This window comes from Vombatus ursinus, unplaced genomic scaffold (assembly GCF_900497805.2).
Source record: "Vombatus ursinus unplaced genomic scaffold, bare-nosed wombat genome assembly UNPS02001419.1, whole genome shotgun sequence".
Classification (NCBI taxonomy): domain Eukaryota; kingdom Metazoa; phylum Chordata; class Mammalia; order Diprotodontia; family Vombatidae; genus Vombatus; species Vombatus ursinus.
The window spans coordinates 2,657,745-2,674,086 of NW_020941197.1; the positions used below are offsets into that span (position 1 = coordinate 2,657,745).

The window sequence follows — 16,342 nt, forward strand, 5'->3', positions numbered from 1 at the left end:
CAGAGACAGAGAGAGACAGAGACAGAGAGACAGAAAGAGACAGAAAGAGACAGAGAGAGGAGAATCGGGACAAGCTTGAAACAATCACTATTAGTTACTAGACTAATGATAGAGAAGACATTGAATTTGGAGTGTACCAAGCAATGCCTGATTCAGCATTGTGAGTGGCATACTGTTACAATAATATCGTTTGGTACTAACTGCCAAACACTGGTTGGATGAAGACGATGCTGAGATTAAGAGGCTGCTTGTAATAAAGTAAGCAACCACTCCAGAGAATGCTGTCCTATACTTGCTTCTCAATAACATCAGCATGTGCCAGCTGAGGCCTGGCCTGGCCTTTCTACCAACCTTTGCTGCATCAGACCAGCTATAATAGATGGTTTTAATTCAGTTTCTAGAATAAAAAAGTATTCATATCAGAAAGACCACCCCATGCATTCATATGTAGTAGAAAGGTCAGCCTATGGTCAAAAATAATGAATAGTTTCTCTGTTATTAGACTAGGCCTGTTTGGAGTGTATTGGATGATGGGCCAGTTCAGCATTAGGTACTATTTTGTCACAGCAAAGCCCTTCAGATCCACCGCCAGACAATGATGTAATCAATAAGATATCATTGTTTAGATGTTGGGTGAATCTATGGTTTCTCTTAGAAAAGGATACCAGTGATTATTTACTGGTTTTCCAAACACTGTCTAGAGAGGGAAAGACTTAAATGGGATGCTGACATTTTGAGTGTCTTTGGGGTAAAATCTCTTTCCTAATAAAGTGGTATCTAATCTATTTAGATCGCTAAATTAATATAAACAAAATAAATAAAAATATAAAATAAAAACAGCTTAAAAGTAGTCAAAGATACTGGCAATAAGATGTGCTGCAAACAACACATGAAACAACAACAAAAAACCCTAAACCAAAAAAATTATATGGTGACAATATCTCATCATTGCACTGGAGACTCACAGTTGCAACTAATAATGCTAAATAGAGAATGAATAAAATTCTGCTGATTCTGTATAACAGCCCACCAGAGACATAGCATTCAATCCTGAACCCTCATTTTACAGAAGAGGAGACTGAGGCATGGAAAGTGACTTCCCCGGTTCAGTAAATGTTTGAAGCAGAATTTGAATTGAAGTCTTCTTAACTCCAAATTTGGCACTCTAAAGAAAGAGGTTGAAATAGATCAGAGATTCTTAACCTGGAGTCTGTGAATTTAAAAAAAAGGGCAACTATTTCATTATAATTGTTTTTCTTCGTAGTCCTGTGTATTTTATTTTATGCATTTAAAGATATTTTATTTTGATAAGGAATCTATAGGCTTTACTAGATTGCCAAAGGGTTCCATGATACAAAAAAGGTTAAGTACACTGAACTAGGTGATCTCTAAGGTGAGAGAGTTCCAGATTTCTCTAATATACTTTATATGTTGTCATTTGTCCTTTGTTCTTGAAAAGGACCAATGACATCACAGAGTGATATTTTGCCTTTGTGTGAACTGAACTTAAGTGAGCCAGAGCTTCAAAAAGTCACCAGCTTCACTCTCTCCTCTAGAGTGATTGGACTCCAGTGACAAGACAAAAGTCAAGATGACTGACAATGACTACAGTGGATGACCTTGGACTTTATATGGATGAGAACCAAAGGCACCATCCAATCTCTCTGACCCTTTTCCTTCACCTCCCAGGCTTCTGGCCTTTCACAGTGGGTTGGCTGTGTTTCTTCTTCATAAATGTTGAGTTGAATATACACTCAGATATTTTGATAACTGTATTTCAATGTTGATGTTTTCCTTTGCAATCCTATGGATTTCACCTTATCCATTTGAAAACATTATTCTGAAAGAAGGGGTTCATAGTTTTCACCAAATGGTCTAAGGGCTCCGTGACATACAAAAAAGGTTAAGAACCCTTGATTTACGATAAGAAACAACACAGACAGTGCAAGAAATGTGTGGGATGCAGGAAAATGTAGGTTTAAAGTGAGTCCATGGCCAAAAACCAGGGCACAAGTAGTTTTATTCTTAATGTTTAACCAGGGATTGATAGTAAGGAAATGTAAAATGTAAGGATAGGTAAAAAGGTATAATTGACTGATCACTTAATAATTTAACCAAATGATGTCTCTGGTGCACATTTTTTTTTTTTACTTAAGAGCATATCAAGTTTCCACAGGAAGAGTTTCTTCTGTGATTTTTAAAATTTTTTATTTAATATTTTAAAAATTAATATAGAAGTTAAAGTTGGTTTTTCTTTGCCATATCATTTAGATTTACCCAAGAAGCACCTTTTGTCAACCTCCCCTTCATCCCAATAAAAAATTTATGCAACTCAAACTTTTCCAACACAGCATTTGGAAAACCATTTAGAATTTTATTAAGAATGTATAACATTGTACAGGTATTCAAATACTGGTATGATACATAAATACCTTACTGAAAGGACAACACCTTTAAATATATTGACTGCTTTGTCTGTTAAATAGACAGGAACTTGTGAATGTATCTATTGTACAGAATTTCTCATTCAACAGAATTCACTGTATCCACATCAGCAAAGCAGCGTGAACATGGGCTTTTGGCAAGGATGAGGAAGTAGCCTTGTTATATAGAACTGGATGTCATAATGATTTCCTAAAACAAAACAAAACAAAAGAAGACAAACAAAAAAACCCCACACCAAACCCACCAAACCTTATTTTATTCATAACTCTTAAACTTTATGCTACATTTAAATCCAAAGTCCTTTCGTGTATTTTGACTTAACTGGAATGTGTATATATGCCCGTGGTGTGTGAATATTTCATGTCTGTTAGAATTTCTTTTTGTTTAGGATTTGACAGGATAGATAGATTTTAAAATAATTAAAATCTGCATTTTAATTTTGGTTGATCCTGTATGTGAAATTTGAATATAATTATTGTATGTGATACCAATTACTTTGTTTAACATCACATTAAGATACATGGCAGAAAGAGTCCTGGATAAGGAGTCAGAAGCCCTAGGTTATAGGCCAAGGTTTGCATCTAAGTAGCCATGTGATCAAAAACAAGTCCCTTAACCACTGTTGGCCGCAGCTTCTACATCTTTAAAAGGGGTTGGATTAGCTGATCTTTTAAATCTCTTCCTGCTCTAATGTTCTTTGAATCTTAAATAAAGGCCTCTTGAATTCATTATGATTTTATGAGATGAAATACAAACTGTTACTTCATTTTGGAACCAAGGATCCTAACATTTAAAAAAAATTTACAACTCCCTGAATCAGTAACATCCTGTTTTCTTAATCTTAAAACATATTAGCCTGTAGAGTTTAAACAATATCTAATCTGAGACCAGTCTTGAATTTTACAGTTTTGAGAAATGAAAATTAACTTTCATGCCTTTTTCTCAGCTTCTGGAAAATAAAATATTCCTAATGATGTTTACTGCACTTTTTTGATGCCCCAAATTGGTGAAGATAGAACACGAAATAGACAAGTAAGGAAGCTATCAGAACTTTACCATAAACTTTTAAAAGACTTCAGGTCAGGGAATATGGGAGATGAGTAAGACCACGGTGGCCCTTCCTCCTTGGAAATTGTTCATCTTTTTAATAAAATGCAAGTGATGAAGTCAAAAATATGAGTTCTTCCAGATCCTATTTAATAAACCTTAAACTTACTAAAAACAAACTAAGATGAGAAATAAATTCTAAACACAAACGTTCCACATTGGGGTGGCAGGAAACCCCTCAATTTTATTGATCTGTTAATAAAGTAAATTTGCCTATTTAAAAATATGGAGATGATAAGGAAAAAAAAGTATTTTATTTCTACTAGAAACAAAACTTAAATCCCCCCCAACACCATTTCTGCAGAAGCTGGTGGGTTTCTTCCTCCTGCCGTTTCTAAGAACAATTCCAAGAAAAGAAATCCTTTGAGACATCAGCCTCTGATGAGCTCAGAAACATCCGTGATCTCATTCTGCAATAAGGGATGATTGACCAGCTATTAGATCAAGTAGCAAATCAGGAACACAAATCTGAAGAAATTATTAGATATCGATTTCTTATAGGAAACTAACTGTTCAAGCACATAAAAACAAATCCCTCTCCCCTTGCTTTTTGGGAAGGAGACTGGAGATGAACATGCAAAAGTGTAAATTTCTAGTGGGGCATATATGGGGGAAGAGTACCCATTTAGCAATGGGAAATCACAACTTTCACTGCAGTTTCCCTGTGAGATGTCAACAATAGGGATTCTGACTTTGAAAATCCCCATTTTCCAATTAAATGATTGGAAAGTCCAAGTGTCAGACTAGTTACAAGCTGCTGTTAGTCAGCTTCATGACCCAGAGCCTGCTTGACCCCACGGATCCTGTGTCTCAGCTCAGCAAGAGCTCTTTTTGAATCTCCTGGGTGTTACTGTGAAAATATCACAGTTTAATCCCTCTTTACTGCGGTTTAATTAGGATCTCCTTCAAACTGAAAGTTGATCTCTCGCGGACCCTTTCCCAGCGGAACTGGTGAAACAACGCTGCCCCAAGTCCTGGGCTTGGGGTCACAAGCTAGCGTGGAGAACAAAGTTTCGACTCCTGTATTAATTAGGTCTTCAGGGACACTTAACCCTCCTCTTCACTCCGCCTTCTCCCACTCTGCACCCCCGCCCCTCATGCCACGCGCAGCTTTGTTCTGTTCCTGATACACTTCTATACGAAATGGTCATCCTTGTGATTTCCAGTTAGGTCATTCAGAGTCGAAAGTTTCAGCTCTCCAAATCTCGGTTCTTTGATTTACAATCCAAAATTGTAAGGCCAGCAGGAGGAGCGAGAGGGGCGAGGACAAGCGGGTTGGTGTGGAAGGAAAGGATTGTGTCTGCGCTCTATTCCTGTATCTATGAGCTACGGTAATATTATGTTGAGAACTGGGCACGGATGGCCGGGCATGTCCAATTATACCAGTGACTAAACGTATTTACTTGCCTGGCCTGCTGCTCTAATCCCGTCGGGTCTGATTTAATCCCTCACCCGGAGCAGGGGTAAAAGATCACCCAGTATCCCCCACCCCAGGAGCCAGTTGTCCCCAGCCCTTGTGTACGTGTGTGAGTGTTTTCGGGCGTGTGTACCTTCTGAACGTGGACCACCTGCAGGTGAAAACTCTAGGAACTGGGCTGAGAGGGGCTAGGGTCCGACGGAGAGGAGAGCCCTCCACTTCCATATCCCATTTAATTCCACCGCGTCTGCATATCTGTCGTTGCTTTTTGCCTCGGCCTGTCAGAGTTCGAAGACACGTCTGATTGGGAGATAGGGGCAGCCGGGGGACACAGCAGCTCCTTTGATTCAGGTGATGGTGCGGCGCCACAGCTGTCCTTGGTGGGCAGTCTGGGACTCCCTCCTAAAGGTTGCATTTCTAAAACGTTTTTCTGCTCCAGCAGCCCCCCAACCCCTCGAAACTGGACGGCTCCAAGTTCGGTGGATTCCACCTTCTTATCTCCTGTGGGCAGTCTGAGCTACGGGAAGCCTTTCCTAGCCGGGCATGGATCACCTGTGCTAGGAGAGGGGGAGGGTGGCCACTTTCAGACATATGAAAGATGAAAGCGATCCGGACTTTGAAGGACGCTTGCCAATTCCAGTAATCGATAGTGGGGGCTGCTACTCGGGTGACTTGAGTCTGAGCTGGTTTGTTTGCGCGGGATGCGTTTGGGGGTGTGGGACTTGTTCTTAGTTTACCCTTTCTCCCAGCCTCCTCCCCTTTGCATGATGAACCATGAGTTACTTTCTGTCCTACTGCAAAGCTCACGGAGGCGCCATCCTCACCCACTACCAGGCCCTGCGCGACGAGGGCTTCCTGTGCGACGTGAAGCTGGAGGCTGACGGCAGCGAGTTCCCTGCGCACAGGTCGCTCCTGGCGTGCTCCAGCGACTACTTTAAAGCTCTATTCAAGAGCTACACGCAGGAGTCTCGGGCCCCAGTCATTCACCTGCAGGTGCCATCGGCCACCGGCCTTCAGCGCCTCCTGGACTTTATCTACACTGCCTGGCTGCCCCTGTCTATGGACACGCTGGAAGACACGCTGGAAGCCGCCAGCTACCTGCAGGTGAGCGAGGCCGTGGGCTTGTGCAGCCGCTACTTGGTGCGTCACCTGGGCCTGGAGAACTGTTGCTTCGTGGCCAACCTCGCCACCCGCTTTGGCCTGGCCGACGCGCAGTCAGCGGCCGAAAGCTTCATCCGGCGCCACATGAGAGAGCTGATGGACAGGGGCCCCGAGGCGGCGGGGCTTCTGGAGCTCAACCCGGGTTCGCTTAAGGTGGTGCTGGCCTCCCCAGATGTGCCGTACGTGGCCGAGGCCCGGTTACTGAGCCTGGCCCTGGGCTGGTTGTTGCGGGATCCAGAGGCCGAACGCCTTCCGCACTGCTCCAGTCTTCTGGAACGCATCCGCTTCGGCCTGGTGCCCCCCGAGGTGCTTCGTCGGGTGTATTCGGGCTCGGGCCTCAGCCTTCCCACCCGAGTGAAGGGCCTAATAATTCAGGCTATCAGCTACCACACAGCCACCTCCCGCCAGCCCCTAATGCAGAGCGAGCAGACGAGCTGCAGGAGCCCCCAAACTCGCATCTTACTGGTCGGCGGGCGCCGGGCCAAGGAGGCAGTGACTCAAGGTGCTGAAGATGCTCAAATCCCTCGAGAAGAGGACAGAGGCGATGTCGACGAAGCTGCAGGTGAACAAGCTGAACAGGAGGTGCAACCTGAGGAAGTAGATGAGTGGGAACTGACCCAAGATGTGGTCTCTTTCGACGTGTACAACCACCGCTGGCGCAGCCTCACCAGACTGCCCACCCCGTTGCAGGGACACTGTGTGTGCACTATAGGCAACTTCCTTTACGTGCTGGGAGGGGAGAGTCCAGCAGGCAGTCCAGCTTCTGTTTCTCCAACAGTTCCACTGGAGGTCACGGCCCAAGTGCACCGCTATGACGCGCAGTTCCACGTGTGGGCTCCTATGCCTGCCATGCAAAAGGCCCGGGCTCACTTCTGGTGCGGCGCTGTGGGCGACAACCTCTTAGCTGTCGGGGGTGTGGGTGCAGGCGGGGCTGCCCTGGCCTCTGTAGAGATATACGACTTGGTCCGAGACCGCTGGACAGCGGCCAAGGAGTTGCCGCAAGCAGTGTATGGTCACGCCGGGGCGGTAGGGGCCTGTGGCACAGTGTATATATCCGGGGGCAAGCTCGGAGGGCTGCCGGAGGATGGAGGCTTGGAACGGGGTGGCAGCATCCGGGATGTGTACTCCCTCAGCCCACAGGAGAGGGTGTGGAGTAAAAGGGCACCGATGAGCATCGCCCGCTTTGGACACCACATGGCTACGCTGCGCGGCGCGGTGTTTGCTTTTCTGGGGCGCTATGAGCTCTTTTCAGAGATTGAGCGCTACGATCCCGGGGCAGATCAGTGGACTCGTTTGCGGCCCCTGCTCTATGACCGCTTCTGCTATGGGCTAGCCGTGGTAGAAGAGACTGCTCTTCTGCTAGGTGGGTTAAAGTGGCAAGATTCCAGACAAGTGCCCACTCGCAACGTGGTAGGCTACGATTTGGACCTCGACTGCTGGGAGGACATTGGTTGCGACATGCCCCAGGCTTGGAGCGGCCTGAAGTGCGCGGTGTTGCAATTATCAGAAGAGGAAGAGGAAAGGGTGGAAAAGATAAAGAAAGTGGAAACAGTCTGAGATGCATTAAATCATGCTCCTCTCATTTCAGGACGCAGTTATAATGACTCAGTTATGAAAATGGATGTTCCTGACTAGTACACTGTCCCCAAAATGATATTCTTTCTCTTCCAACGTATCTTTAAACCCTATGAGATTGCAGGGACAAGCACACAGAACGAAGTACTAAATTGAAGACAATTTGGCAGAATGGGAGTAAAGGAGAAGACAGAGAAGAAGAAAGATATGGTTTAGCTCCAGCAGTCTGATTTCTTGGAGGAATATAACTGGGTTAGGTAGTTACCTTCTTTTATTTTTTTTTAAACCTATCACATAAAATTGAGTTTTACCAGGCATTAAATGGAAATCATCTTTGTGCCAAAGCCAAAGAAACAAAATAAAAAGCGAAGTCACTCAAGTGTTGGAAAATGTTAACAATAATGGACTCTAGAGGATGGTATTATTCTAGTAAATAGTTGAGTGAGACAGTCCTCACTAAATAGTATAAAATTGCTGGAAGGAGAACTGTGATTTTCCATATCATAGCTATAATTGTTGTTATACCCTATTTAATTCTTAGGCAAATATTGAACTGAGAGACAAAATCTTTGGGAAAGTAACTTTTATGGCATGGCTGTTGGGTAAGGTTTTTGTTTTTAAAATTTTCTGGCATGGTTTTGGATAGAATTTAGTATCACTGAAGTATGAATAACTAGTGTTCACAATGAAGAGAGTTAAGATGGGGGGGTCTGACACTAAATAAAATATTTTCTGCATCCATTTTCTTTAAGTGAAAGCTCTCCAGATATGCCCCATGTTCTTTTCTTGTAAAAAAAAAAAAAAAAAGGACTTATTTTCCCTTCTTTAACACCTCCTCCCCTCATCCTGGGGAGAAGGGAGTTACATGATGGAATACATAGAAAGGTGAAGGTTTATTTTTGTGCAAAATGAACTGGGAAATCCAGTTTTTAAAGGTCTCAGAAAGAATGTTTGTTTAAACTTAACAGGCTTAGGCCACCCACAGCATAACATTTAGAACACTTAATATAGCAGGATGACTACATGACTAAGTTACAAGGGTATGAAATGCGTAAAAGTTTTATATTAATAAATTAAGTGCTTTATAAGTATTCCTTTGAAAGCTGCATTTGTTCTGACTTTTCTCTACAGTTCTTTCTCTTCCCTTATAGGCTCCCTGTTAATACAGCATCTGCAGTAGGTGCTTAATAAGTGTTTGTAGAAATGAATAGTCAGACCAGCACTTGAAATACTGTTCAAGAAGGCATCACAATGAATGGTGTAAATGCACACTTTCATGCCAGGCTATCCATGAGTGTTTTAAATGTATAAAGGATTAATTTATTTTTTATTTGCTAACCAAAGTAAAGTTTAGGCAGATAAACTGTTGCATAGCAACAGACCTAGGCCTTTCCTTTAATTGCCTGGTGGCCTCATGATTTCACCTGTCCTATGTGCATTATCCATCCATTGCTGTCAAATATTTTTTATGGTTATATTTACATGTTTTTGGTCCTTTAAACAACAACAGGGCTTTAAATGCTTGTTAGAAGAGCACACTTCATTTCAGGACAAGCTTTTTTTTTTTTTTTAAACTAAATGTACAAATCCACAAATTTAATGTGTCAGTTTCAGTACTCATGCAGTAAGTAATTTTTTTTTTTTACAAATAGATTTTTTTAAATGGCAAAAATAATACACTGGACCTCAAATCCTATTTCATATGAACATTAATATGTGATTCCTCATCCATTTTGATTACATATAGAAGTACCGAAAATGGGCTGCAGAAAGGCCACTTTCCCTGTACAATTGTGCAAAGTCTGCAAAACAATAGCAATTCAAATGTAGTTTTTAAAGCAAATAAAAGAAGGCTCCCCTGTGCAGCTTTCACTTCCTCTTCCACAGCGAGGATAATCACTCGAAAGTATCTGAGCTCTTCAAGATTAAAGTACATTCACTGAGCTTAACAGGCTACAGTAATAAAGCTGATTAAAAGTAGGTCTCAAGATAGACAGTCATGGGGAGGGGGTGACCCCTCCTCTAAAAATATCAAATTGTGACTTTTAAATTATGCAGCCAGACACTGAGAAGCAGCACAATCATCATCATGCTGAGATCACTTTCAAAAACAAGCTAATAATTATAAATATATGAAGAGGAGTTTTCCCCACATACACACTCCATTTAATAGAACAGTTCAAGAATATAAGAAAAATGTCCATTGTTTTCTCACACATATAACTCACTGTAACATTTCTGAATAGACAGTACCCTTTTGCCTCACACAGAGTACATATTAGATATTTTTCCTCAATATTCCCCAAATGTTTAATATATCCAAACTTTAACTTATCAGTTATTTTTGCTTCCTTGTCTCTAAATGTAATTGCTTAGTTTAATTCATAGATGAGGAAAATAAGTAAGCTAACTGTGAAATTCATTTATTGAACTTACACTTGGTGACTTTTTTTTGAATTGCAGTTCCAAAATATGAGGTTGGTGTTTTTTTGTGTAGCTGCCTTATTGGGTGAGTTAAATCTGTTTTAAAAAAATCAATACTAAAATTCCTATACACTCTCACAACATCCCATCACTAGAAAAATAAAGAAAGATTTAAACCAAGAAAAAATAAAGCAGCTATCTCTTTGATTTTGGTTTTTTTTTTCTTACAAAAAGAAAACAACCTTACAAAGCTTTCCCCTGATATACCATTTAGTGTTCCCATAGATTTATAATAATAATATTTTCATTATCTAGCTTTCAAAAGTTAATTAACTATTAAGACATGGATATCTGATACCTGAACTTTTCTTATAGCAATGATTTTCTATTCTGCTTAGCTCTCTTTTGTACTAACCTACATTTCACAAAAATAAAACTACAGCATTAAACTTTGTGCAGTGTTTAAGAAAATTCTTAGCACATTTTAATAAATATAAAAGATTTGTGTTCTTTCCCACAAGATGTCTGCATCTGAAAAATGTGATTCAGTTCTAAAGTTTTGTTTCATATAAAATTAACTTAAAGGGACAGTAAAGGTCCAATAGTAAACTGTCTTCAGGATTTACTACTTGAGGTCTTTCTGTCTCCACAGCTATTTGCAAAAATTAATTTTAAATTTTTAAAGACAGTTTATTTTGCACAAGGTAAACACAAGCCGAGCACTGGTCGCATATAAAATATACAAATGTTCATTAAAGACAGTGATGTCATGAGATTTACTTCATATAGTTCAGCAACATTAAAATATAATTTACCAAGTTTCCCACACATGAATATAAAAACTACCTTATGCACTTGTTCAAAGGACAGGAGGGTGCCAGATGGTATGAAGACAAGACGATTACACATGTGTTTCAATGTATGAATGGGTATGCACTAGAGAGGATATAAGTACATCTACTTCAGAAGAAACATTTAATGGGTCATTTGGGGTGCTTTTTTGACAGATATCCAAGAAGAGGTCAAGGTACATTTCTTTCCACTCTTGAAAGTCTTTAGATGTCAAATCTGGATTGTCTAGAACTTTATCTATAATGGCCACTTCTCCTTCTCTAGCCTGAAAGAAAAAAAAGCATAGTTAATACTATATTCCATTGAAAACTTCAGGTTAATGTCAGGTCAAAGTTCTTCTATTACCTCCATTGTGATAATTAAATAGTTTCCCTTCCCATATGGGTAAGTCTGATCTACTTCCTACTACTTTGTTTCTTAATCCGAGTCATCAAAACAAGTCGTGCCTATATTACCATCTTCTGAACTGGTCCTTATTCTAATAAATTCTACTTCTCTACAGGTCCACTCCAACCCAGTTTGCCTGTCTTCTAGGCTATTTCCTCTATGCCTATTAGCAGTTACTCTTGGGGGGAATTGACTCCAACCTCCTTCACCCACTTTAGCCATATACCTTAAACCTCACTCACCATCTCTCAAAATTGTTCTATATTGAAGATCTTGAATTTTGAAATCCTGCTCTGCAACCACAATCTCTTATCTTTCCACTGATCTCAGTATTTCCAATCACACTAACAAACTTCAATGGTTTCCTATTATCTCCTGGATCAAATATAAAATCCCCTGTTTGGCTTAGCCCTTCATCTTCTGGCCTCTTCCTTCCTTTCCAGTTTTCTTATAGTTTACTCCTTTCCATGTATTCTGCAATCTAGTGATTCTGGTGCCTCTCCTGTTTCTTGCACACAGACACTCCGTCTTCTAACTGTTGAGTATTTTCAGTGGCTGCCCCCCCATTCCTAGTATGTTCTCCCTCCTCCTCTCTGCCTCCTAGCTTCTGTTGAATTTCAGTCAAAGTTCCACCTTCTTCAAGAAGGTTTTCCCAGTGCTCCTTAATTTTAGTGTCTTCCCTCTGAGACTACCCTCAATTTAACACACCTCTATCTCTATCTCTCTGGGCAGCTAGGAACGCGTATAGGTTTGAGAGCCTGGGGGAAGCTAGGTGGGCACAGTGGATAGAGTGCCAGGCCTGAAGTCAAGAAGACTTATCTTTGTAAGTCCAAATCTGGCCTCAGACACTTACTAGCTGTGTGACGGGAAAGTTACTTAACCCTGTTTGCCTCAATTTCCTCATCTATCAAATGAGCTGGAGAAGAAAATGACAAACCACTCTAGTATCTTTGCCAAGAAAATCTCACAGACAGTATTGGCATGCTATGGTCCTCAGGGTCATGAAGAGTCAGACACAACTGAACAACAGCACAAGCTGCTAAGTGGTGCTAGAGAAATTTATAAAAGTAAGCTCATTTTACCTAATAACAATTTATTGTTCTAGTCCTTCGGAATTGCTTTTCAGTACCATGTACTATTATTGACTCATTATATTCTTCATAACGACTGCTTCAAATAATTACTTCTTTCCTTAAACTCTCAAATGTGTTTAGTTGTATCTGACTTTTTGTGATCAAACATATATTCATTATTCATGATTGTGGCAGATGACTTAGCTTTCTATTTCCTTAAGACTGAAGCCATCTAATATATATTAACAAAAGTCCTACACTCCAAGTATTAAAATTCAGCATCACCACTCTCTCTTGTCTCTTTCTGTCTATCAGAGAGGAAGTATCCCTACCCCTCCCTGAAGCTAATTTCTACAACCTTGCTCATTATCCCTCATTACTTTCCATCTGGCCTATTGTAGTAGCCTCCTAACATGACTGCCTGCCTGTACCTCCAATTAATCATTTAGACCACTGCTAGACTCATTTGTTTTATGTATAGATCTAGTTATGCCATTCCCTTACTCAAAAAAATCTTCAGAGTTACTTGACTAAGGCAAAATACAAACTCTGGACCTAGAGTCGGTCTGGGTCTCAGCCACTTACTAGCTGTGAGACCCTGGGAAAGTCACTTAACCTCTGTCTGTCACAGTTTCCTCTCCTGAAAATGGGGATAATAATAGCACTTACCTCTCTGGGTTGTTGTGTGGATCAAGTGAAATAATATTTGTAAAGCATTTTGCAAACCTTGAAGCACTATATAAAAACAATTATTTTTATTCTTATTCCTTAAGCAACTCACTCTCATAATTATAGCACATAGAATATTTATCTTAGGAAATTAAAACACTTAGAAAAAGCAGGCTCTGTATTTTCTACAAATTTTTGTATTACTTCCTGTTTCTTACCTACAGTTAAGTCACAAAGGATTTGCCATCTATTTGAGATTTTAATGAAAGGTTAGGATGATATTTTCTCCTCCCAATACAATTATTATACTAAGAATGGCAGGACCATGCTTTTCTTTTCCCACTCTTCACAATGGTTTCCCATGCCCCCAAAACAAAGTCAAAGTCAAAAAATGAAAACATCTTATTTTGAATTTTTTACACCATGCTAGAACAATTCATTTCTAGTTCAAAAACGAACTTTGAAATGGGATTTTTTTCCTCTGCTTGCACATCCTACCTTTAAAGTGCTTTTAAGAATTCGCAGCCTATGCAGTTTTTCATTCACTATTGGATCACTACATCTTTTTATGAAAGATTTCTTGTATTCCAGCCTGGTTGAAATTCGGTGTTCCCCCAGAGGTGACAAACTGGCTCTCTCCAATGCCTTGTATAAATCTTGCAATGAGTCAGCTAGGTTTTCTTCTCCTATTTCATCTGCAATATCCAAAAAAGAAAATGAAGAAAACATTAGCTGTTATTTGATACATTAAGCCAAAATCAAAACCTACTTCTTTGTTTACTTTTAAAATCAAAATGGATCATTTCTGTCTAAATCTGAAAACTAGAACAACAAAATAGATGGAAAACATGTTAATACCATTAACAAAACTGCAAATAACTGGCTAAGTGAGATAAAGAATATTATAGGAAAAGTTTCATTACCAGGAGGGAAATGCCCTGACTGATCAAATATTCTGATGGGTATCATAGATTTAGATCTGAACTTCAGAGGTCATCTTGTTTCACTCTTTCTATTTAAAAGATAAGGAAATTAAGGTTCAGCGATCTTAAAAGATTTCCCAATCACTTAAGGAGTCACCAGTGGAGCTGGGATGTAAACCCAGGTCCTTGGCCTCTAAGTCCAGCACATTTGACACCATCTCATTCTGCCTCTCAAGAGAGGGTTTTGATTTGTACATACTTGTTGACAATTCTCAAAGATTTCAAGTACAATATAATGTATAACTTAATCATTTTTGATGATTCAGAATGCACTTTGACATTCATAGTGCTTTGAGTCATCATTATGATGCTTAATTATTATTATAATGAAATTAGATGTGCTGGTTAATAGAAGTTTCTGATCGAAAAAAAAGTCTTTCTCTAGAATTTATAGCAGCTACTGTTAATACTTGTGAAAGTATCTTTTACTTGTAATAAATCTTCCAAGAGAACAGCAAGCAAAATTATAGAATGTCATGTTCCTCTTATAGTAAGTGGTAAAATTGTCAGAAAATATAATAGTAAATATACATGCCATGGCTCCAAATTGAAAGAAAAAACAAAATGGAACTTAGTAAGAGGGTACTTTAAATCAGAATGCAAACAGGAAGAAAGTTTTTTATAAAGAATGATTCTAGAGAACAGATTCCTTCCTTCCTTCTTTCCTTCCTTCCCTCCTTCCTTCCTCTCCATTTTAGAGTTAGATGCAGGAAAGACTCTCCAAACCTATTTCTCATTTTACTCTTTTCACTGAAATCTGCCAGGATTCTAAGGTGCTTCTATCTATCATAAGAAGCACACACACACACACACACACACATCTTTTGTCTAGGGATAGAGCATTGTATAGTGAGGCGATATCAAGTTTTTTTTAAAAGAAAAACCTTTTATCATTGTTGTCACACTGGAGAATCCTAATAATTTTGGTCTGTGAAAGCAGAATTCAGTGCTTTCTGTGCTCTTTTAAAGCCTGGATCTTTGTGCCTAATGTGCTGACAACTTATTTATTGTCTAGTGGTGCCACTTGTAATTGCTTCACTAGGACCTCTTTACATAGCTTTCAGAAAATTCCTCAACTGTTCCAGTATTTGTTTGAATTTGACATGCAGTAGTAGATTTTAATGTGAGAAACCCTAAGAATGCAGGCTAAGAGAAAGTAGGAGGTGCCAAGACATCATATTATCAAAATCATATTTATACTGTCTTAGCTTAAAAGGATGAATCTCTTTCAGAATTAAAGAAGAGCTTCATATGAATTTCATTCAACTATTTTGCTGAGAGCAACATGTTCCAACAAGTGTGATTTTAGTCACTCAGAGCTATCGTCCCTCCATTAGGAAATTTCTTGAGGTTACCAGAGCATTGCATTAGTATCATTGAACAGAAGTTGGATGTTATTTCCTGACATTTATTAAGCATCCAAGGGACAGCATTGCACATGGACCAGAAGGCTGCCTTTGAGGCAGAAAGACTGGGTGCAAGTCCTATGTGACCACGGGGTAGGTCACTTAATAATTCAGTGCCCCCAGGCAACTCTCAGATTAATTAGAGATGAGTTCCTGATCTGCACTGGAGGAGGGAGTTTCTTGCATTGATGGAATCACAGGTCTGCACCTGAAAGAAAATAAAATAAATGTAAGGGGGCTCCATCAGAGAAGTTTCTCATAGAATATGGACAAACTCCATGGTAGTGGTGGTGTGGGGGGGAGGTATTCTTATCAAAATGATGGAGATCATTTTGGTTCACCCCTCTCCCCACACGAATACCCACAATATGCTTAATGTTTTCTATAAGTGAATATTCACTTTTTAAATACCATGCTAAGCTTAATTCCTAATGATAAGTTCAGATGTGAAGTTACAAATCTCTGTTACAACTTTTGTTCTTTTAATTCTCTCTCAACTCTATGTCTTTTAACAGCATGGAATGGGTTGAGTGAATGGGATACCCTGAAAGGTAAGAAGTCTCACACACTAATAAGAAAGTAGTAATTTGACTGCAGAGAATAGTTTGGAAGGAACACACAGTCATAAGGTAGATAAAGTAAGAACAGAGTTCTAGAAGCTGGGACAAATTTAAGGAATAACTTAACTAAGGTGATAGGATAGAGAAGAGGTATGATGCCATTTCATAAAATCATAGTCCAGCCAAGGAGCCTAAAATTATTGAGTCACTCCAGACTCTTGCCTCCAGGCAAGAGCTAAAGCTAAGAAAACTGGGCAAATAAAACTTCATGCCAGATTTTTAG

At 39.9% G+C, this 16,342-nt stretch overlaps 2 protein-coding genes across 5 annotated transcripts in view; one reads left to right on the top strand and one right to left on the bottom strand.

The window, feature by feature from the left end:
* The first annotated feature begins 2,304 nt into the window (after positions 1-2,304).
* KLHL34 (kelch like family member 34) lies at positions 2,305-9,029 on the top strand. The gene has a single exon (XM_027866014.1). It carries the CDS (start codon positions 5,744-5,746, stop codon positions 7,685-7,687), a length of 1,944 nt encoding a protein of 647 aa, XP_027721815.1. The 5' UTR covers positions 2,305-5,743; the 3' UTR covers positions 7,688-9,029.
* Positions 9,030-10,381: 1,352 nt separating this feature from the next.
* CNKSR2 (connector enhancer of kinase suppressor of Ras 2) overlaps positions 10,382-16,342 on the bottom strand; it is a 334,822-nt gene continuing 328,861 nt past the window's right edge. For all 4 annotated transcript variants that reach the window (XM_027868521.1, XM_027868512.1, XM_027868505.1 and 1 more), the window contains 2 exons: positions 13,609-13,805; positions 10,382-11,246 (listed from right to left, as the gene is read on the bottom strand). In XM_027868521.1, the coding sequence (XP_027724322.1) occupies positions 11,031-11,246; positions 13,609-13,805 (413 nt within the window). In that variant the 3' untranslated portion in view covers positions 10,382-11,030. The remainder of the gene's footprint in view (positions 11,247-13,608; positions 13,806-16,342) is intronic.